Consider the following 22,642-nt stretch of genomic DNA (forward strand, 5'->3'; position numbering starts at 1 on the left):
GTTTCAACAACGTTGGCAAAGAAACACTGGGCTTTTATTCTGTGCCAAGACGAGACCATAGGCGGAACGGATGGAAGGCATCGAAACCGTTCACCCTTCTCCGGTTCTGCTACATTTTTGCTTGAGCCTCAGTGTTAAGGTGCCTTCAGAGTACGTTTTTGGACGAGACGATTTGAAAGATCCTTGATACATGGCCAAAGGCTGGGAGCGAGACCACGAGCTGTTTTTGGTGTTTATCTTCATCCCAAACAGCCTACACAGGCATAAATCTTCAAAGTGGACAGCGCTAACTGCTTGATGAATTCAGTACTATACAGTAAAAAAACAATGCTTATGCAAAATTTGAGAGGGTGGGGGGGGGGGGGGAACAAAGAGTACCATGGTATTTTCCGAAGTGGCCTATTGACCGAGCGTGTTCCTTCCATTAGTCTGGGCAGTTCTTGTGTCTTTCAAATAATAAGCATCGAGCGAAAATGGTAGCTTTTCTGGACCGTTATTACAAGCTGTAATGAAATAGCGCTCAGACCACCGAGCTACACAACTCGGTAGATTTAATCTGTGGCGCAATCGCCGAGCTATATAACTCGGTACGTTCATTTTTGTGACCACAAGCTTTATTCATTAGGTTCGATGTAACGTCAGTAAATTGACTGCTGAGTTCGTGTTTCCTTTGATTTAAGCCAACGGCATGACAATGATAAACACTCGAGTACAAAACCCCTACATGGGCCTTATTCGCGCGGCGGCCATATTGGCCATAGACAATAGATCTCGTACCCCGAGCCTCGAGTTGAAATGCTTGGGGAACGAGTTTCGTTGGAGCAAAATAAAAGTTTTCAATCCCGCGGGACTCAACATGGCCGCCGGTAATTAAGGCCCATTGCTGTTTAAAATATTCCGACCAGGATTCGCAAACACTTCCCTAAGTCTCTGACGAAGTCTACGAAAAAAAAAATGACAGCTCAGCTCGAGAGCAGAATAAAGGCGAATTTACTTACAAGGAATAGCTTTCAAAATCTAAACCAAAATTACCGATAACTTGAGGTGGCTTACTATAGTTTTCCGAAGAAAAAGATCAAGGTGCTGGAATCTGTGAAATTAAAGAAGCAGGAAGTCTCTTCTGAAGTGTTAGTCACTGCAATTGACGTAAAATGTAATTTTACCGAACAAATAAATGCAAATCAGGGGAAAATGCTAAACATAGTGACCGAGCTCCTGGAGGGGGGACTGGAAACTAAACACTTCAAAGGCTTTTTTCTCGCAAACCAGCCGTACAACCCCACCTCAAAATTTCAGGATTTCCGAAAGCGAGAAAAATAATTATGTAGAGAAATAAATAGTTAAATCTGCCAAACAGGTTTTTGACAAATGAAAAAAAGGCGATTTTCGTCTATTTTATTAATAACTGAAAAACTGTCTGATAGAACTTTTTGAAAACATGTTGACTGTTTTGTCTACATGTTGTTTACTAATTCGCAAAATTTTAACCCTGGTTGTACGGCTAGGTTTTGAGAAAAAGGCCTTTGAAATGTTTAGTTTCCAGTCCCCCTCCAGGAAGTCCGTCACTATATTAAGCGTTTTCCCCTGATTTGTATTTATTTGTTAGGTAAAATTACATTTTACATCAATTGCAGTGACCAACACTTCAGAAGAGACATCATTTTGCTTTAATTTCACAGATTTCAAAATTTTCATATTTTTTTCTTCGGATAATTGTAGTAAGTCAAACGTGTATCGAACTTTGTAGCCTGGCTGGTGTCGATCCCATCTGAAGAGAAGCTAGGATTAAAGCTAGGCAAATGTAAGCACAGAACACCCTATAAACCACCCACAAATTTAGGTTTGTGTTCTCTTCTGTCGCTTGTCGGACGGAACAACTCGTTCGATTTCACCGACATTCTGCAAATTAATCATTTTGACCTTGGCAAAATGGACAAACTTCGATGCTTCCAAGGTCTTCGAAAGGATAGCTCATATTTACGTTTTCGCGTGTTTTTGCTTGTAAACAAATAATTGGGAGCCTCTTAAAAATGATTGCCCCCCAAAATTTTTTTTTTAATTGACCGGCACCTGAACTAGTAATTCGAGTTGGATTTCGAAAGGATTTTCGAGTTAGGATTTTTTGGCGGGGTTTCCAATAAATTGTCAGTGGCTTTACACAATGTACTTTGTCAGCGGTGTTGGTCATCGTCTGGAGGTCTTTTCAAGATGGAGGAGAACGAGGATGGCAGATCGGTTAACGGCAATCTTGTTTAATCTATCCTAGCATTGCATTCCTAACTCTGTATTTTTGTCTGGAAACAATAGCTGGCACTTAATTTTGGAACGTAAGCAGGAGCGGTTGGGCAGGCCTTGAGTCTCCATGGCGAGGAGGTTTGTAAATACCTTATTTACTTGAATGACCCGTATAAGCGTGCAATAATCGATAGCCAGGGACAAGAAGAAAGTTAGTGGGATGTGGAAACTTATTTGAATGCATTGCTGTGGAACGGACGTGGTTTGAACATGTGCTTTCGGTGGGCAGTATGATATCCAACCGCTAAAATGCAGAAAACAGAACAGCCATGGGGGGAACATTGGTCCCATTTGTTGGTATTCAAAATATGGGGAATTATAGGATTAATATATTTGTCTTTTGTTGTCTAATTCTTAACGCAGATTTCTAAATTTATGTCACTAGAATAGACATGACAAGAAATATCATATTTTCGATCTTACCTTCGACTTCCCAATCTTGCCATTTTTGAAAGGAGGAGCATGTAATGACATCATGTAAGACTTAATGTCTTATGTCTTTCCTCTTCTTTCATGTATGCTTTACATAGTGATGTCGCAGAATAAGAAAGAAAGACACTAACCTCACAGGAATTCTTTGTAATCTTTTGTTGACTGCATCGCACTGGAAATCTACGAGAGGGTTTACGGACAAACTAGCCGATTCGTTGCAGCTGGATTACTAGTAACCATCTCGAAAAAACCAACTGTACATCATTACTCGAAAATCCAACTCGAAAATCCTACTCGAAATCCTGACTCGGTAAATAGGCAACCTCGATTATGTTAAGTGCCAGAGTAATAATTACTCCTCAGAGAAAAACAACGACATGTCCACTTAAAAGTGATTTTCAAGTATTACCCGTTAGTGTATTAGTACTCCATAGTGACTTGGGAAAAGTCGGTAAAATCCGAGTACTCTGACAAAAAAAGCGTGACCTTCAGATTTCCATTTTGATTTTCCACCAATGGGCTTAATGAAACTGCAGCATGCATGACATTTAAGATTGACTGCTGGCTGCTCGCTACCCTACGAGCAGAGTCTTTTTCGATCTTCCTAGACTTATCTAGGAAGATCGAAAGACTCTGCTCGCGGGGTAGCTGCTGGCGTAACATAAGATGAGAGACTTCAAGAAAATTATTACCTCCTTTCCCATTTTTTTTTTTACCAAGTATGTATTTTCTGGTCACCAGTTTTTAATGTGGACTTGAGGAGTAGGGTAAGATGTTCATTTGTCAGTGCAACTAATACTATAACTCGCTGTTACGCTGATAATTTGGTGGGGTGTGAAAAATTAATCAAAGACTCGGAGCCAATATTGGCGACTAAGTGTCCTTTCAGACATTGGCCACTCAAGATACCCACAGGCAAGCGACAAGGGAAAAAAAGACTTTTAAAAGATGGCAAATAAAACTACACAAAAGTGAGGCTTGAGCCAAACAGACATTCCACTTCGGTCTTTATTTCTTTTTCGTTTTGTTCCTATAGATTCATTCGGTCTTCTCACAAATGCAGACCATATTGTCTTGTATTTGCTAAATAAGACCATATTTCCGGTGTCTGGTTCTGGTGTAACGGTCATGCACAAAGAAACACATCAGACAATAATGACCGCAACCAGATGACCTAAATCAATCAAAGAAAGAATACTTGCTTGCGATGATTACAAATGAGCTAATGGATCGTAAAATTACCTCCAATATTATCACACCACCGTGAGTTGAATTTGCGTGAGGCTTTTTTGCGAAAAGCGTTATCAACATAACAAAGCAAATGACAGTCCAATAATTTATTTTTCACTTTACAAAACGTAAAACCAGCCAAACATGAAACCTGAGAATTCTGCGCCGATAAAATCACGCCATTAAAGTAAATGATTTCAAAGACATTCTGACTCCTCTCCCAAAGCTATGCTTGCTAAGTACTCATACCTTCGCTCCATTTTCTTTAAGTATTTGTCCTTCTGTTTGAAATTGTTCTCATATAACACCGCCTTCGACAACATTGAGTCCAACATTTTTGTCATTTCATCCAAAACATTTTCTCTTCCGTGCTTTGATAGGGTTTCAGCGACGTTTTCCGCTTCTGCTGAAGTGGCTGATAACAAATATGCATTTCGTAGACTACTTTTGAATTCCCTTGCTTCACCGCCAAATTTCGTTTCATTTTCTGAAGAAATGTCGGCTTGAATATCATCTTCAATCTTTGACCTTGTCGAAAAGTTGCCATTTCGTCGACTTTGTCCCCTTGTATTGATTCTGTCTGCATCTTCACTAGTTGATGTATATTCGAGAGCATTGTGGTTGTAGGTATTCCCCACCAGTGAAGACGATTGAAAAGTCGCCCCTTTGCCAACTTTTTCCTTCGAGCCCTCGTTGCTCATTTCCTGAACGACTTTCTTGACGAAAACGTCCTCCGTATTAGCCTTGATAGGAGTCAAATGTCTCGGGTTTATCAAAAGACTATTTCTGGATCTCTTCAGTGAATGAGGTATCTTAGTATGACGTGTGGGGTCAGGCTTTTTCAGAAGCTGTTGGTAATTCTTTATCACTCCATGCAAGTACTTCACCATTTCCTTCTCTTCGCTGAGATTCGATTCCAATTCACTGCGCGCGCCACGCAGCTTTTTGTTTTCCATTCTGAGATACTCCAGATCGTCATTCATGAGTGGTTTAATGATCAAACGAGTAAAGCGGATCACGAGTAAACGGTTTAATATAAACACGATATGGCTTTGCTTAAAAATATTTGTGTTTGGTGAACTTCCGAGTTATTCATTAAATAAAAATATGTTCTCATTGGCCAACACATGTGTAATGTGACCATCATATATTTCATACCAACAGATTTCCTGTGCATTTGGTTCGCATGGAGTGGCGATAAATGAGATATCTCTATGTCAACTTTTTATTTCTTAGCCTGCAAAGCAGGCGTATTTTTGTTTTGGTAAGAACTATTGGCCGACATCTTGGATAGCAAGACTAACAGAGGCCTGAGGCCAATCAAAAAATTTGCACTCAGTGAGAGGAGGACAGGATATAATGAATATTTTTGGTATATTTAATTCATTTCCTGGTGAATGATCTCTTTAAAATTTTCCATACGAATTAGCACTTCACTCAACGGTTTCAGGCCTTAAGCACGGTTGAAATCTAAAACTCAATACTCAACTTGATCCTCGAAGCGATCCGACGATCGATCAAAAAACTCAGCCTAAGTCCTTCTTTACACGTGACTTTCTTCCCACCACACGTAATGTATGCTTATTTATGTCAAATCTATTTTTAACACCGTATGAATCAATCCTCTACCGGCTGTGTGCTTTCAAAATGGCGGCCCATTGCGAGCCTTAGACCTTGAACAAGCGTCTTTACACCAAGTGGGACTCTTTTACTCCGCGTAAATACAAAATAAACCTACAGTAGTTCGCACTTTGGCTTATCGCTGCATTAGAATTTGTTCGTCACCCCGATTGTTACAGTCTGCCCTAGATGACCTCAAGAGGATTTTGTTACTTAATGACTACCCTATGGGAACTGTTAAATATCATATGAATGATGTCATTGAGAAACATCAAAATAAGCCAAAAGATCCTGTACAAACAGTTAAGAAAAAAGAAGTTCTTATCGTTCTACCTTTCTTAGGTCATCACAGCAAACACCTCACAAAACAGCTGAGGTCTTGTATAAACAAATTCTATGGTATTTTCAACGTCACAATAGTTTTTCAGAACACCCGAAGAATCAAGTCTTTTTTCCCTTACAAAGATAAACTATCTCCTTCCTTCAGGTCAAAAGTAGTGTACAGAGCAAACTGCTGGGATTGCAATGATTTCTACATAGGGAAAACGAAACGCCGATTACGTGACACAAAAACAGAACATTTTAAAGCTCGAACTACAATTTGTCACGAATCTGCAATTGCTGATCATGTTTTCTTAACCAACCATAGAATTAAGTGGGATCATTTTGAAATATTAGCAACTGGTCGATCAGACATGCATTGCAAAATTAAAGAGTTGGCAGTGAGAAACTTTATCTCTATTATTAGCATATTCTTGTCGTTTTATGTCAATCAATTTCTTTAGTTCCCAGTCTGTACAGTTGTATTTTTGAATTTAAATTTATCTGTAACTGAATAATAATCACTTCTGATTATGTATGGTAACATACGAAACGTTAAGTTAAGCATTTCAAGCAAATGTTTGTAACCGCTGTTTGCGTTTTATTCCTATTGAAACTAAAATGGCCCAAGTTAAAGAATTTTTATCGAGAAATTTGTTTAAAAACACGAAATAGAGAAAAAATTAGCTTAAATATAATTTTTATATTTGGCGCCCCATAGGTTTGGGTCTCCGAGAATGGGTGAAGCATGTTTTACGACAACGATCTCGAGATTGACCAGAAACAAATAGCCAGTTCCAAGTCACTTTAAGTTTAGGGCATGTTTAAATGGAGGGAGGTGAGGGTGCCCCGGCTAACCGAGTTACCTTGCTAACCGAGCTACCTTGGGAAAGCCAACTTTCATACATTTCTTAAGAAACGCATTGAAGCATTGAATAAGGTAAAACGCTGATTAAGGAAGGAAGTGCCTTTCGAAATATTGGCTTTTTTCAATATATTCATTCACCGTTATATCATTCTCCTTTTAGCGTTAGATAAGGTAACCAGCCTCACCTGGGCACCCCATCTACTTGCCCGAGGCACCACTCAAGGCGGTACGTGCCAGGTACGTTACCCTGGCTAACCGAGGTGAAAAGACCGCGAAAGCATTACTATCCTGGGGAAACATTTGGTCGTTATCACCTACCAGTGACATCTACTGAACGAAATGAGCGGAACAGCTCAAGTGATAAAACTTCCCGCTACGTTTGACTCATCGTTAGTGCTACGGCTGTGTTTCGTAGGGGCAAATAATGACCACACTCGTTCAGCAATTTACAAGGACTGACCAATAAATTTAAAATGCTGGCGGTTTTATACGAATGTACGGTTGCTATGGTGTTTATTATTGCGTTAGATTATCTAAAGTTTCTGTGCAATTATCAATTCCCATTTTTGTGGGGACATGAACTCGCTAATTCGTTGCGTTTTTTGAGGCTACAAAGATGCTTATTGTTCATAATAACTAATTAATTTCTCATAAAGGCATAAATAACATTTCTTGCTAATGTCATTATACGGTTCGCATTTCTTGAGTACATTCTCTTGTTGGCGTGACGGAAAGATCTTCTATGATTTCTATATCGTTCTTTGAAGTTTGTCGCAAGTCCTACATATGATTCTGCTGTTGATTCGGATGTCACAGTTGCTTGGTAGACGACCTTTGTTTGCAAGCATTTTCCTTCAAGGGGACATTCACTCTTCCTTCTGCAGTTGCACTCTTTTTCAGGTGGTTGTGTTGACGTTGGGGTGGTTTTGGAGAGCAGTGCCTTGTTGTGTGATGCGATGATAGATTTCATGTTCGGCATGCAAGAATAACGAGGCCCCCAGAAGTTTTGGGAAACAGGGGGACAATGTCAAAATGTTTTACGGAAAAAGGCAGCAAAAACAATTTTGACAAAATTTAGGGATCAAAAAGCTGGGAATAAGTTTGAAAGTAATTTGGGGAATAAGAGGACATAAGCAAATATTTAAAGGGAACAAGGAACTGGTAGGGCCTCAGTAACTGAGCTTGAGTGTGTCTGTTAAAGATTTTGTTGAGCGGGTGGTTCTTCGGAAAACATTTGTCGACGATGTTTAGGAACTTTTTTCCTAGATTAGTTTTTACATTGGAGTTCCATTGTGGGTTGTACCATGTGCATGATGTTTCTTTAGCGTGAGTGGGTTTTGGGTTGTATGTGAGTCTGTAGTCATAGCCGCTTTCTTGAAGTGCCTTTTGGGGAGGGGTAATAGCTTTGTCAAAAATGTCTTGTTCAGGGGTTATGTTTTTGGGGATGTTCTTGAAAAGTGCCGGGATATGGTTGTTCTGCTGGTGGACCAGGAGTAATTTGTTGTAGGGCTTCATGAACGGTTTGTAGGTTCCACTAAGGTCACGTCTAGGAAGTTGACTATTTTCTTGTTTGCTTCGATTGTGATTTGCGGCCGTTTGAATTGAATATGTCACTTCTTGTTTCATTTTCTCAATTTCTCTTGGTGTGGCTTTACATAGGGCCATACCGTCATCACGGCAGAGGCCTACTTGATTTTTGAAATTGGAACTGATTTGGGACATCATGTATGTACCTATGAGCTATCAAAGGAACCCATCGTTACGTCGAACATGTTGTCAGCGTTCTTTTTTAATTCACGGAGAGTTGCTGTGGTAGAAAAGGGATCTTTTTGCGCGAATGATGATGTGGCAGTCTTGCTGTGTAATGCTCATGAATTGGGACGAATAATCTAATGCTTTTCTGAGAAGCTGCTCTGAGATGGACGGATAAAAGTCGCACACATGAAGGCGTGCTGAGCTTTATCTGGTATAGCTTTAAACCAGTCAATGGCGTTTGATCTAATCTTCCCGATGTATGTTTGTGGCTTCTATGAATTTTTGTGTGGGATTTCCCCACACTTTGTTAGGACCGGCGATATTTCTTTATTTATTTGTATACGAGAGCCAAGTGTTTGTCACGTGGTCTCTAATAGGAAGAGAGAAGACCCTGGGAATGAGTGTTTGTGTGTGGCGGCCATTACTCTTCTCGGCTGTTGTCATTTGGCGAATTTCGATTTTGTGGTTGTCAACGGTTATAATAAAATCCCAAGGCTGGAGACTAAATTCTCAGGTGCTACCAATTTAAGTCAAATTGTCCTGGATAAAATGTTCCCACGGCCACAATTCCACATCACAATCAACTGACAAAGATTGAACTTTCATCTCAACCTACCATCAACGCAATAGCAGTCCTGCGAGCGACCTCAGGTGGTAATAGTGCAGGAAAACAGCTTTCGAAAGGTACACTTCCACGCCACAGTGGCCACGGCTTCGTTCGTTGATAACGAACTGAGCCTTACTGGGGAGGCGGACCGTAGTTTTGTCAACCCCAAATTTCTTTATTCCCCTGGGTCCAGAATATTATTAAAAGGCGATAAGTGCGTAACAATAACAGTGCGTTAAAGAAGATGCTTGCAATGCTCGATTATATTTTCGGCAAGACAAATTATCATAAAATCGAGATTGCAATTCGAAACTCGCGTTGTTTTCAAAATTTTCATAAATCTCGAGTTGAAAAGAAGTAAGGTTATTAGCGCTTCGAAACTACTGTACTTTCAGAACGGCAGTGTGCTATATCTTTCCAAAACATCCATCGATTTCTCGTAACTTTCAAAAGCTCTCAAAGTAAGAAAAGCGTTTAGGCAAAATTCCAAGCTAGAGTTTCTCATCCATTACTGAGTAACCAGTCAGCAAATTCTTAGTGAGGAGCGGATATTTTGAGGAGCGGATCCATTGGGTACTACTGTATCATACATCTTTATTTACCCTCGGATTTTTAGAGTAGCTTGGTGTAGCTAATATCTCCGAGCATTTACCCTCCCAACCATGATACACCACAGAAAACAGACCACAACACCGGGAACTACATGCCCTGCTCTTTGCGACAAGTGTGCGGGTTCTTTTACATCCCACAGGATTATGAACATTGAAGGGTTGTGAGACGGGACCTCCGGCTTATCGTCCTCATCCGAGAAGACTAGAGAAGTCTAACCAAAGGCAGCACTTTCTCCTCAGTTATTTAAACTGCCCTGAGTGTTGGTCCGGCCGGAGTTGAACTCACGACCTCCCGCGTGACAGCCCGGTGCTCAACCAACTGAGCCACCTGTGCGCGGTGGCCTGTGGTTAGTTGAATTTAGAAGAAGACAACAAAATTATACCTTTCTTGTTTGTTTTTTAACCGACTTAGATAAAGTTAAAGTTCACTCAACAAATTTGACTTTTCATATTTGGAACGAACTGGCCTTTTTGTGGAACGAACTGACTATTTTGCGGAACGATCTGACTATTGATTGGAACGATCTGACTTGGAACGATCTGACCATGGAACGAACTGACCGTTTTCGTTGACGTTGCCTTTCTCTTAAGCCCTGGCCAAACTATCGAACAAAGTTAGATCCAATTAACATGCAATATTGTTGGATGTGAAACACTATCCAACATTGCTTGACAAAACTGATTCATTGAAGTTCAAGTTGGCGCTAATCGCAGACAAATGCTTCACATAAAGTTTAGTGTGTTGCACGTATTTTTGCTGACGGTACAGCTGTAATTAGAAAATAAATAATGACATTAAAATAAACGACTGGAGCGAAAGAAATACCGAATTACAAATAAAGCGACCGAATAAAAAAAAAGGAAAACAAAACAAAGAAAAAACAAGACTTACATATTTTTTGGGCATCTATAATCTCAAGCTCAACGTCGATAGCGATGAAACAGGTCAAAAGGCGAACAAACAAACAAGCCTTAAACGCACAAACTATCAACGCACACGAAGCGGAGAGCACATGTTCCTTTTTTGATCATGTGACCCGCACAAAAGGGGGTACGGTGGGGAGCGCGGCCCGGGACAACAAACTGTCCCTTACACTAACACTGCAGCGAAAACCCGTTGTAGCGTTTGTGCTACTGGAGCAGTTGGAGGACGGAAATGACAGATTCAAACGAGGAAAAACCAAACAATTATTAATAGAACCATAGGCACCCCCAACCTCGTTCCCAGGGTCTCTCTTCGCTGCCTGCTTTGTCGTTGAGACGATGGAGGCAGAGAAGAGAGACCCCGGAAACGAGGTACCCCAAGCTCACGGAGAATCGTTGCGTTACGTAACTGTCATAAGGGTTTGTATGCATGGGGAAATTTAGCATTCGTTATTTCCAAGTAGGGCATTAAAATAGCAATAAAAATACATCAGAATTTCGTACCTGGCCTCCTTTTCTTATTTATGGTATTTTGTTAGCATTTCTGGCCATTTCAGCGCCATTCTGGGGAGTTTTAGTTCTACCGTTGCTCTCTCCTACATTATAAAAAACAGCGAACCTACAACCCGCTGAAATGGCCAAAGTACGCCAACATCCAACAGTACGTAAACATCAATAAGGTATCAAGAAGACAACATAAGGCATTTTTGTTCGATTAATGTTCTTTATTTTTGACTCCTAAACACGTTTGCAAATTCCCATAACTGATTTGTGATGCCCGAATTACAACGTTAGCTTGGGGTACCTGTGATAGAAAGTGCAGAAAAGGGTATGTTCTCTGGAAAATACATCCATGCTTAGGAGATGATGAAAATGAGCACGAATGAATTTGCAGAAATTTTACAATGTAAACGCTTTCCAAAGATAGAGATCATGATAAAGTGTCCCTCAGATATGACCTTGCTTCATACTCGCTGTTCAAGGTTTCATGTTTAGCTTTTCATCAGAGGCTGTCCATCAATAACCATCATGTCCTTACGTGTCTTAATCGTCCTTCTTCGCAACCTTTGTTGCAAATAATGCTAGAAACCTAGGCTTGAAAATAAGATAGCAATTAATTCGTGATTGGCTAGCAGCGCGGACGTGACTCTACTCAGGGCACACTGAACTTTGTTGGAAGAGCAGCAAAACACTGCAACATTGTTGCGTCGAGCAGAATTGTTGGGCGTACTGTTTGATCAAAACTTTATCCAGCACTATAATCGAACAAAAAAGTGTTGGACGAACATCTTCCAACATGGGCTGCCAAACGGTCGAACAATGTTGGATCGAATGAAGTTGGAGCGTTGGCTCCAACTTTGTTCGATAGTTTGGCCAGGACTTTAATTAAACTCCCTTATAGTATCCCGTTTATGTGAAACGGCAAAGGGCAAAGCTGTTGCTTTGCATTACAGCATGAACATTTTGTTACTCCAAATTGTCCTTTTTTCTAAGGAAGTTGAACGATATCTATAGGATAACCGGCCAGAATTGAATTTCTTTAATTGCTTTATGAAACGCAATTTCAGCCTGAGTTTGCGGGATTCGAAATCTCTCTATTATCTACTTATCCAGGACTTTAGAGAAAAGAGCTCCGAGCGGAGCCATTTTTATTCTACTGGAATTTTTTCCACCTGTGAGTGATACTTCTGACATCACTAAGTGGATAAAAGAGCAAATACGCATTGCGTCTTGCCCTGTTTCATCGCCCTCTCTGCAAAATGCCAGGGATGGATACAAGCACAAAGCCAAGAAGAAGCTACTGTAGCTACTGATCGCAAAGTCCCGGTCTGTATATTCAACTGAAGTTAAAATGTCTGAAAAATTAATTACACAATTTAGACGAAAGTCTCAGTGTTGGATTAATTTAAAATATTGAAGAAAACCTATACTCTGACGAAACAGACCGAACGCTTTACTTCAGGTCTCCATTCCTGGGTCAATAAAGTCAAACCCACAAGGGTGGATAAGAGGATTCTTCCGGTAAGCAAATCACTGAGACTTTAAAAATAGAAAACTGAAGAAGCAAACACACAGAGCACGTTTTCCGGAAAGATTTAAACAGAAATTGAAGCGAGAAAGGAAGTCTCTAACGTTTGACGTGAAACATGCTCTTTTAATACGAGAGGCTTAGCCGGTCCAGGCTAAGAACTTAAATAGCGAAAATTACTGCGAAATATTTACATTTACTTACATTCCAGCTATATCCCACCGACAGGCCCTCCTTGTTTAGTTAACTAAAGTATTTACCTACGCTGTAAGCTTGCCCAAATGAAACCGTCTTAAAAATAAAATTGAGGCTTTTGGTTGAGATCGTTTTCTTATCAATTAGCACAATGCGTTGTGAAGTCGGCTGAATGATGGATACTGACCCAAGGCGATAAGGTATATATTTCACTATCAGCAAATCGTTTACTCGCGTCCAAGTTTACGCCTACACTGTACTTGACTATTGAAGTACTAGTTTAACTTCAAGTAAACTTCCCAACAGCTGTTACTTGCTTGTAGACAATTTTCAGCTGAACTGCAATTTTCCTTTTCTTTTAAGATTGACCGGAACGAACAGAAGCGTTGAGTGATAACAATCACAATTGGAGACAATGTCTTGAGGGTGAGAAGAAAATTGCTGACGTGACTGTAACTTGGAAGCGACTTACTTTGTTGATGTTATAGAATCAGACGAAGAATACCCAGAACCCGAACCTGATTTACTTGAACCTCCAGTTTCCAATAGCAAGCGCTCAAATTGGTTGACCTTTTCGTTTAAGAACCCTAAAACGTCTGTAACATCTTCCCACTCGCAAGTTATGTCGTCGTTCGAGTTCATTTGCTTTGAACCTGGCGTGACATGGGACACCGGCTGTTTCGCTTTCAAATTAGCGTTTGGGCTGCTGCTACTTGCAGTCGAAGCTGCCCCTTGTTCTTTTATTGTCGCAAGATCTTTGTTGCGTTTGAACGAATCAGACCTCTTCGGTGGCTGCGGTCTGCGGACTTCCCCATCCTTCATTTCCTTAACATTGTTATTAACATCTCGTTCGTCTTTTCTTGCCACTCGCATCTCCGCCTCTTTGGCTTCTTTTCGCAGCAACCGACTTTCTGCTTCTTTCTTTTGAAGCGTTCGTTCGTATTTTTTATTCAAATTATGCAAGTATCGCACCATCTCCTTTTCCCTCTTTATCTCTGCCTTGAGCTGATTTTGCGTGATTTTAAACCGGTCATTCTGATATTCCATCTCCTTCATCTTTTTCTGCATGTTTTGATTCTCCGTCCTCAGAAGAATTATTATCTTCTCAAGGTTGGCATTTTCCGCTTTTAACAGCTTTATCGCCATATGTAAATGTGATCCTTGATCAACTGGAGAGGGAGTACGTCTCTCTTTCGTCATGTGTTCAGCCAGACTGGAGTCCAAGAACTACATTCGCCAACAGAACGTTATTAGTGAATGCCACAAACACTCAAATAAGCCGGACTCGCTGGAGCAAAACGCTGTCAAAGTAATCAAATCTGCTGATATTACACGTGGAGGTATGCATATTTTAGATGGTTCTCTTTGCGCGTCTTGTTTTTATCCGAACATCGCTTTGACCCTTTTTTGTCACTTTCAACAAACGCTCGTGACATCACAATAGCAGCCCCTAAGCTCTGGTGTGTCTCGAAGGACTTGCGGTTGACCCACTGCGCTTACATTACAAGTTTGACACTCGTATAGTTACAATGGTTTCTTTTTTCCTAATTCTCAATAAGGATCTCGAAATTTTTTTTGTGTGCATAAAGTAATGAAATCGAACACAAAGGATTGGAGCCTACAATTTGTTTTCAAAATTTGTCGCGACTTCAAAATCTCAATTTGCTGACAGACATTTGTGTTTTGTCCCACTGAAAAATGCAAGATAGGAATTGATATAGCTTTGATGTCCTCCAAGGGTATTTAAACTGTCAGTATTTTAAATACAGCTGGTCAATAGTCAAGCCGAATTGTCTTTGTAGACCTACCCAGTTTTTGGCATTTAACGCCCTCAACTGATAGAAATTTTAATCGCCATACCCCGATGTTTGTCTTTTCAATTACGCCAAAGCACTGCACACTGTGACTCAGGTAGCGAGTGCGGAGAATAGTATTGTCTGTGCTGAAACAAACAGTTTAAAAAAGCAATCGAGCAATTAAACATTCCATGTTTACATATTTTGCGAGAGGATTACAATATCTTTTTGTTTTGTAAGCTTTTCGCTCACATTCGCGCCCACGACCTCTTGAACCTCATTTGCAGCATGTAGCGTTCCTTTACTTCACGGCGGCAAAAAGGTTAAATTTCTTTTTCTTCATGAGGCGTACCATGAAAAGATGGCGCCATTTGAGAAAACAAATGTTATTTCCAATTTGCAGGCCAAAAAGAAACCAAAGGACTCGAAAAACAAAGGGATGAAAAGGATCAGTTGTTGCCTGAGAGGCTGATGTTTGCTTATTTAAAAGAAGTTGAAGTGAACTCGGAAATGATCAACATGTCATCGTCGATGCCAATCATATTACACCTTTTCTTTGCTTCCAAGCGACTGTCGAACGCACTTCAATAATCTGAGATTAGTACTAGGTTAATGTAAATTATGCTTTTGTTGTTGTCTTTTTTTCGGTGTACGTAGTTTCATTTATTTGCATATCTTTTTCCTGAATTTGCACACGGTCCAAACGAATCAAAACAATTTTAGTTCCACTGGTATACAACCATTGGAGACATTTTTGGCGACAACGAAATAGCTTTACGATGGAGGTCATTTAACAGAGCAAGGCTCTACAATAGCACGCCCTGCAGAGCCCAACAATAGGAACTTTTCAACCAACCTCTAAAGACACCAACGAGCAAAAGAAGCTAATGAGAGTTTTTTTGTTCTCCTCCACCAGCACGGCGGCGGTGACGTCACGTGAAAAATAATGTGTGGGCTCTTTTGCTCAAATCGACAAGTGCTGTGAGACGAACATTGTTCTTATCGTCCTTATCCAAGGAGACTAAAAGGTATAACCATTTGTACGATGTTACTACGAAGGCGGCATTGGTTCGGTTTGGTTTGGTTCGGTCAAATACGATTGTTGATCCAACCAATGCTACAATCTTGGACAAATTAAATGGAACATTGAGACCACCCCTCCCCCCAAAATCAGTGATGGGAAAATGGCGCGTTTTGGCCTTCACACACTTTCATCCTTGATTTGGGGGAGAGGGGGCATTTCTGTTCCACTTTATTCTGTCCAAGATTGTAGCCTCCCACGCAGACACTCTTAGGACTTCGTCACGTGTTCCTCCCCGACGACAACCTCGTTCCCAGGATTTCTCTTCTCTGCCTCCATAACGACAATGGAGGCAGAGAAGAGAGACCCTGCGAACGAGGTTGGCCTCACGAGCGTCTGCTGAAACGAGCCGGAATTTACGTCGACCAATCACAACGGACTTCCAGATTCTGGAAGTGCACTTTAGACCTTGAGAAATTTCCCGTACGGTCACTGCAAGATGTTGGGCATTTAAAATCGCTAACTTAAATTCTTATCAAAGAGAAACCGGAGAGTATAAATTTAATGCTTTGGCTTAGATGTTTGTGGCTCTTCTGGTTGAAACATTTTGCACCCGTACGATTCAAACCTATTTGTGGCGTTCGCTTGGGATTGATATCATATTTACATTTCTTTCCTCTCGATTTCAGTGGAGTCGTTTTGTTTGAATAACCCCATTTCTTGTAGCCCTTCGGTTGAACTGATTTTAAGGTTTGCTTTATTCAAATCGAAGAACCACTGAATACGAACGATCGGTTCAGAAACACAATAACATTGTTGTTGTTATTTAATCGATTTTTCCAGACGATCATCGCCAAAAGCAACCTGCAAATTTCAAGCTTAAACGTAATGGATTTTTTTCAAGCTTTCTTCAATTGCTACTGTCCTAGTTGCGTTCATTGCGCTTGAAGGTAATGGTTATCGTGCAGTTCAAATACACTTCAGTACTTTAATATTTGAATTTGTATTTATATATTTCCACGGCGCTTTCAATTTTACAAGTAGTTGAAAGGACACCATACCCTTGCTAAGCACTCACATTTTGACATGCGAGAGTGCAAATGCATACCCCACCGGGGAAACAAAATTAATGCTTCTGAGGAATATTTTGAAAAGGCTTCGTCCCTTTTATGATTCATCCAAAGAAGAAGTTGATGCATTGACGTTCCCAGGGGAGATCTACAGAGCGCTGTTTGATTCCTATGTAACCCGCGCGTGATTGCAGTTACTTAACAAAGGGAAAGGAATGTGTGGCTCGTTGCAGTAGACGCTCGTGGGGGAGGAACGCGTGACGAAGCCCTAGGAGTGTCTGCGTGGGACGGCTAATTAAACCAATGCGAGATTATCAGCTCATTATTTGACAGTAATTTTAATTAGCTAATTAAATTTTTTGGTTTGTGAAGGTGATCTTAGGAAGTGCGTTATTTTGGTTATCTCACTATGCCAAGGTCAAAATTTACATCACAAAGTTGAAAACGACCCAATTTCTCCTTTGGGCCGTCAACCATCTTATTAGGCAAGCTTAGGGAAAGTTCCAGACAGGTCTCTCACACTGTAAGAAGTTGGAGCACTACCTGGGAACGCTTGCCATGATGGCTCCAAAGAGTTCTGGTAGAGAGAGTTTGACTCTGAATTTTGCGAGCGAGTAATAAAAACACGGGCGTGTAATCTTCTACTCAAGAAGATTAATTAATAGAGAGAGTCCAGGCCCCGCGTGGGTTTTGGAAGTGGTCAGTGGCACACACATTCAACGCGCCCCCGCCCCCCCCCCCCCCTCCCCCCCCAAAAAAAAAAAAAATTGATGACGAGGCATAATGTCAAAATACATTGCGGTGAGACCAGCCATGTTATTGGAAGAGAGGCACTTTATCTCGAAATAGTTAACAACTATTCACCGAAGTGGAGGTGGCTAGTGGTGGATATTTACCAAAGTAATTGTCCGCCACTAACCACCGAGACTAAGGTGAATAGTTGTTTTAGTATATACTAAAACAGTGAAATACTACAGTACAATATATGATTTTAACTCATTTATTCCTGCAAAGATTACAACATTTTCGGACGCGAATTGTTCGGAGGTGAATAGCAAAGGATATCCTGAGTTTGAGCAGCCAATCAGCGCTCGCGTTCAACGCTATCCACTGTTTTAGTTTATTCTAATTTCTGATATAGAGAAGACATTTGACGTCACTTATTGTCATTAATGTGCCAATCAGAGCCTCATTGGCTGCCGAGACAAAGGGTCTTTTGTTCCCGTGGTTGACATATTTCAATAACAAAAGCAATGTTTGTAAACAGATATCTTTCCTATTGTGTTACTTACTACAGCTACGATACTAGAAAATTTGAATTTGAATTTTGAGAAAATTTGAATTTTGTTTATCGTACCCAGGATGTCTCTCTCCAGCTCTTGTTAACGAGCTTGGCATAACAGCGAGTGAAGCGAACCAAATTTACTTCTTGTACAGAAAAAGATTCTCAGCTGGGACGCAAGTCGATGCATGGTTTTCCCTGTCGTCAAAACTGCTCAAAACAATGCAAAGCTATTGAGTGATATTTTTTTCTCAAAAAAGTTGCGATTCGACTCTGGTTCGATGTTTTTTTTCAAAAGAAAAAATTAAACGAATCATTCAGTTGCAACATCACAATGCATGATAGAATCACGATAATGTAAATTGTATGGCTAAGGTGATATGATTATTTTTACTAACACTACATTTAAAAAAAACGTATGCTTTGGGATAATTGCTTGAAAATATTTCAGATATAAGGCCCAATCTGTCCAGATAAAAACGTTTAAAGTGTTGATTATTTTGAAGCAGTTGACAAGTGAGTTTGGCCTGAGCCAATCTTTTCGATTATTGTGTTTAATCAGTTACCGCAAAACAAAATAAAATACAAATTCTTTTGAACATAAATTTTTAACGTCCTATGCTTTTAGTTTTGGTAATTTAAATACAATTTGCAACATAACGATAATTTCTTAAGATTAAAGCTCTGTTCCAAAATGTCAAACCAGCACAGGTAAGTACTGCTAAACAGTGTTTTATAAAATATATATTTCAAAACAATTTAGGGTCTTTATTTTGTTTAAAATGTCATAGTTTAACTTTACAAGGCCCAGGAAAATATTTTTGAAATGGTTTAATTTTCGTTCTTGAAAACTGAAAAAAAAAATAGTGAAAAACTTGCTTAGTGAAAAAAGTCGAAGGTAATCTATCGAAGAAACGAGTAGTTTGAGGTGGGAAATGACAGCCATGTTATTTTGTTGTTTTACGATGTTGTAAACATCCGGTTCAAAAAAGAAAAACTTGAGCGAACCACAACCTTATATTTACTGTCAAGGTATAACTTGTAATCAGGAATGATAGCGCCAGCATGAATTAAATTCAAGGATTTTGATACTTTCGTAAAATTATCGTTTTCACTGAAGAAATCTGGAATTCGTTTCATTCTGTATCAAAACTACTTTCTTGTACTGATTTTGAATCCTAATAGTTCATACAAATTTATCCGCTAGAAATTCCTCGTTAACTTAGGCAAGAAGAAGGTGGTGCAAAATAGAGCTTGGGAAAAGATAAAGAATATTTCAAAGTAGAGCTGAGCCGTGGGTCAGTATCTCGGAAAGTTTTTCGATAACTCGCAGTCTTAATTCAAGTCACGTGACAAAGGCAGATACTAAAAAGTATTACTACCAGTATTAGCAATAATAATAATAATAATAATAATAATAATAATAATAATAATAACAATAATAATAATAATAATAATAATAATAATAATGATAATAATAATAATACCTGAGACCTGTGGTGACTTGTAACCTGCTCCCAAGGACTATAAATACCAGGCTGAACATCCTGCCTGAGTCTACAAGGAATGGAAATAATAATAATAATAAATGGGCACTTAGGTGGAACAGGTTGGCCTACCTTAGCCTACCACGGGAAGAGAGAATGAGAGAGAATGTCAAATATTGAATTTCACACTAACGACGTCAACGGGCCTGGAGCTTGTAGTGAAGGTGTCGCGTCTGGCAGGTGCCCTGTGGATCAGCAGCGCCGTCCCGGTAGTCATACTGCTACTTCTGAACAACGACAGAAGAGATTAGGATGGTCGAAGGAGGCTGATCAAGTACGCCAGATTAAGAACAAGAAGTGGCTAGAGACTGTGGAGCAAGAGGAAATTGCCATACGAGTAAGACATGAACATCAGGAGATTGAAAATACAGAACTCCATGCCACAGATACATCATCATCATCATCATCATCATGGTATCCCTCGAAAACGAGTAAGATTGTCTATTCAACTTCTAGTCTTGTGCACCCGTTGGTGGCTAAAGAGTCCAATTCTAGAGTGGCACGCTTTGCCACAGGCGGGGAAGATGTAGGAGGCCTGCTGCGACAAAGCAGGGGCAACTTCACGTTCTTTACGGCGTTGGCGTTTTCCCTCCGCTTTCTGACGCCGCTCTTCCTCAAATAGCGCCACACTCTCCCGGACTGCATGTCTCCATCTGGGTCTGTCACGTGCCAGATCTTCCCAGGTCGTCAGACCAATGTGGCACACCTTAAAATTTGATTTGAGATTTTCCTTGAAACGCTTTCGCAGTCCCCCTTGTGCTCTGGTGCCAGAAAATCACTATCCAGTGGATAGGTAATAGCGAAACCAATTGCGCTATCCAATGGATAGTGATTTATCTGGTGGATAGCGTTATCCACCTTTTGAACAACTGGGGCCAGGAGACTGAAACCACGGAGCTTCTTACCACAGATACACCAGACCATGCAACAACATCTGATACCCAAGAAGAACACCAACGTGAAGAGGAACCCAGAGTTTTCACTGCTGAAGAATTATAAGAAGAGATCAGGCCAGGATTGGAAGCCCTTTGCGACAGGATCCGAGAAATTATACAACTAGAACAGAGAATAGGATTACCATCACTGAAGTCATGCGAAAGAACGAAGCTGAAAGCAGAAGTTGGAAAAATCAATTCAATACTTGCACAATGCCATAATACACCTCTATTACCCCCCAAATCGTTTGCATAACCATTGTTTGCAATTTCTCCTGGGACATGAAAATGTCACAAGAGAAGTCGAAAACAATGCCTATGCAGATTTTTGGGGGGTAACATAAGTGTATTATGGGATTTATTGAAGTAATGAAAGAAGCCGTCAAAAGGATTCAGACGCACAACATTACTGAACTGAATTCTTTAATGTATGCAGCTGCATATGTTACTACAGGAAGAGTGGGAATGATAAAAGGGAGGAAAGGGAGAAGAACTGAGAGCCATTCTGGAAAAGAAGGATTAAGGGGAATATCGAAACTTGGCGAAAAGACCTGAGCAAGATTGAGGAAGTCCGAAGAGGAAACAAGAGACTGAAACAAAGACAGAGGGAAAGGTTGAACAGAAAATATCATCTTGAGGAAAGGGGCACTTTGTATGTCTCAGGCATGTTGAAACAGAAGATCAAGGCAGGTGGAGTTAAGATCAAAAGATACGACGAGAGATGTCAACAGTTCAAACAGAACCACATGTTTAGGACCAATCAGAAGCTGTTCTACAAAACACCAGATGGAAAGGAACGAGGAGAAACGTTTCTTCCCAAAACTCTAGACTTGAAATGCAAAGGCGCTTTTTCTCTCGACTTGGGGTAAGGCTATGGAATGAGATACCATGCCATATGAGGGATTTGCCAAAGAAAACATTTCAAAGGGTTCTTCGAACATCGCTGCTTAATATTTTGGAAAAAAGAAGTTGTTCAGGGGTTCTGGTTTAAGAAACCGACAGGATTGCACTCTAAATGGCAAGAATGCTTGCCAGACTGTATATTTCAAGGGAATGTACCAGGGTGGATGGTCAGTGGAAGAATAGTTTTGATACAAAAGGACACAGCGAAGGGTGCCCAGGCCAGCAACTACCGCCGTATTGATGTGGAAGCTCTTGACAGGAGTTATGGGAGAGACGTTATACCACCACTTGGAAAGGAATGGACTGCTAACAGATGAACAGAAGGGGTGCAGTAAGGGATCCCGAGGAACTAAAAGATCAATTGCTTGTATACAAGGCAATCCTGAAGAACTGCCTGAGAAGGTTGACAAACTTGTCAATGGCTTGGATAGACTACAAGAAGGCATATGATATGGTGCCGCATTCATGGATCCTGAAATGCCTGGAGATGGTTGGGGCAGCCAAGAATATGATCTCTATAATCAGCAACAGCATGGTGAATAGGAAGACAGTGTTGACATTAGGAGGAATGGTTCTCGGGCAGGTGGACATTAGGAAAGGAATTTTTCAAAGTGACTCCTTGTCAACACTACTGCTTATAATGATCATGTTACCCTTGACCCTAGTGCTACGAAAAATGAGAGCTGGTTACAAAATGGCAAACGGAATGAAGCCTATTAACCACCTACTATTCATGGATGATCTGAAGCTGTACGGAGCTAGCAAAGATCAACTACACTCACTTGTTCAAGTAGTAAGGATCTTCTCCCAAGACATTAAGATATCGTTTGGGCTAGACAAGTGTGCTTTCCTGGAAATGAGAAGGGGAAGACAAGTTGGCAGTAGCGGAATAGAACTACCCGACGACCAGCATATCGGGGAAATAGAGGAGGAAGGCTACAAATACCTTGGCATCTTACAGTTGGACCAGACTCTCAACACATGGAAGTATATCAGAAGAGTCAAGAAGTTGTGTAGATCAAAACTCAATGGAGGAAATTTGATCGATGGCATCAATACCTGGGCTGTAGGTGTAGTACGCTATAGTGCGGGGATTGTGGACTGGACAATGGAGGAGGTAGTCAACATGGATAGAAGAACTAGAAAGATCTTGGCAATGATTTGCTGTTTGCGTACCAGGAGTAATGTTACGAGGCTGTAC

At 40.5% G+C, this 22,642-nt stretch overlaps 4 protein-coding genes across 4 annotated transcripts in view; 1 reads left to right on the forward strand and 3 right to left on the reverse strand.

The window, feature by feature from the left end:
* LOC138042204 (dickkopf-related protein 2-like) overlaps positions 1-2,759 on the reverse strand; it is a 7,500-nt gene extending 4,741 nt beyond the window's left edge. Inside the window, exon 1 of the mRNA XM_068888011.1 lies at positions 2,719-2,759. The gene's annotated coding sequence lies outside the window, so the exon portion shown is untranslated. The remainder of the gene's footprint in view (positions 1-2,718) is intronic.
* LOC138042200 (gamma-aminobutyric acid receptor subunit beta-1-like) overlaps positions 1,646-22,642 on the forward strand; it is a 39,065-nt gene continuing 18,068 nt past the window's right edge. The window contains exon 1 of the mRNA XM_068888006.1: positions 1,646-2,373. Coding sequence (XP_068744107.1) covers positions 2,363-2,373 — 11 coding nt within the window. The 5' untranslated portion in view covers positions 1,646-2,362. The remainder of the gene's footprint in view (positions 2,374-22,642) is intronic.
* LOC138042199 (uncharacterized) lies at positions 3,718-4,984 on the reverse strand. Its single transcript, XM_068888005.1, has one exon. It carries the CDS (start codon positions 4,938-4,940, stop codon positions 4,155-4,157), a length of 786 nt encoding a protein of 261 aa, XP_068744106.1. The 5' UTR covers positions 4,941-4,984; the 3' UTR covers positions 3,718-4,154.
* LOC138042202 (uncharacterized) lies at positions 11,368-14,307 on the reverse strand. Its single transcript, XM_068888009.1, has one exon. It carries the CDS (start codon positions 14,085-14,087, stop codon positions 13,356-13,358), a length of 732 nt encoding a protein of 243 aa, XP_068744110.1. The 5' UTR covers positions 14,088-14,307; the 3' UTR covers positions 11,368-13,355.

Source organism: Montipora capricornis, chromosome 3 (assembly GCF_036669925.1).
Source record: "Montipora capricornis isolate CH-2021 chromosome 3, ASM3666992v2, whole genome shotgun sequence".
NCBI lineage: Eukaryota > Metazoa > Cnidaria > Anthozoa > Scleractinia > Acroporidae > Montipora > Montipora capricornis.

Coding starts and splice junctions, on each gene's coding strand:
- LOC138042199 (XM_068888005.1), bottom strand. CDS start 4,940: ATGAATGACGATCTGGAGTATCTCAGAATGGAAAACAAAAAGCTGCGT.
- LOC138042202 (XM_068888009.1), bottom strand. CDS start 14,087: ATGACGAAAGAGAGACGTACTCCCTCTCCAGTTGATCAAGGATCACAT.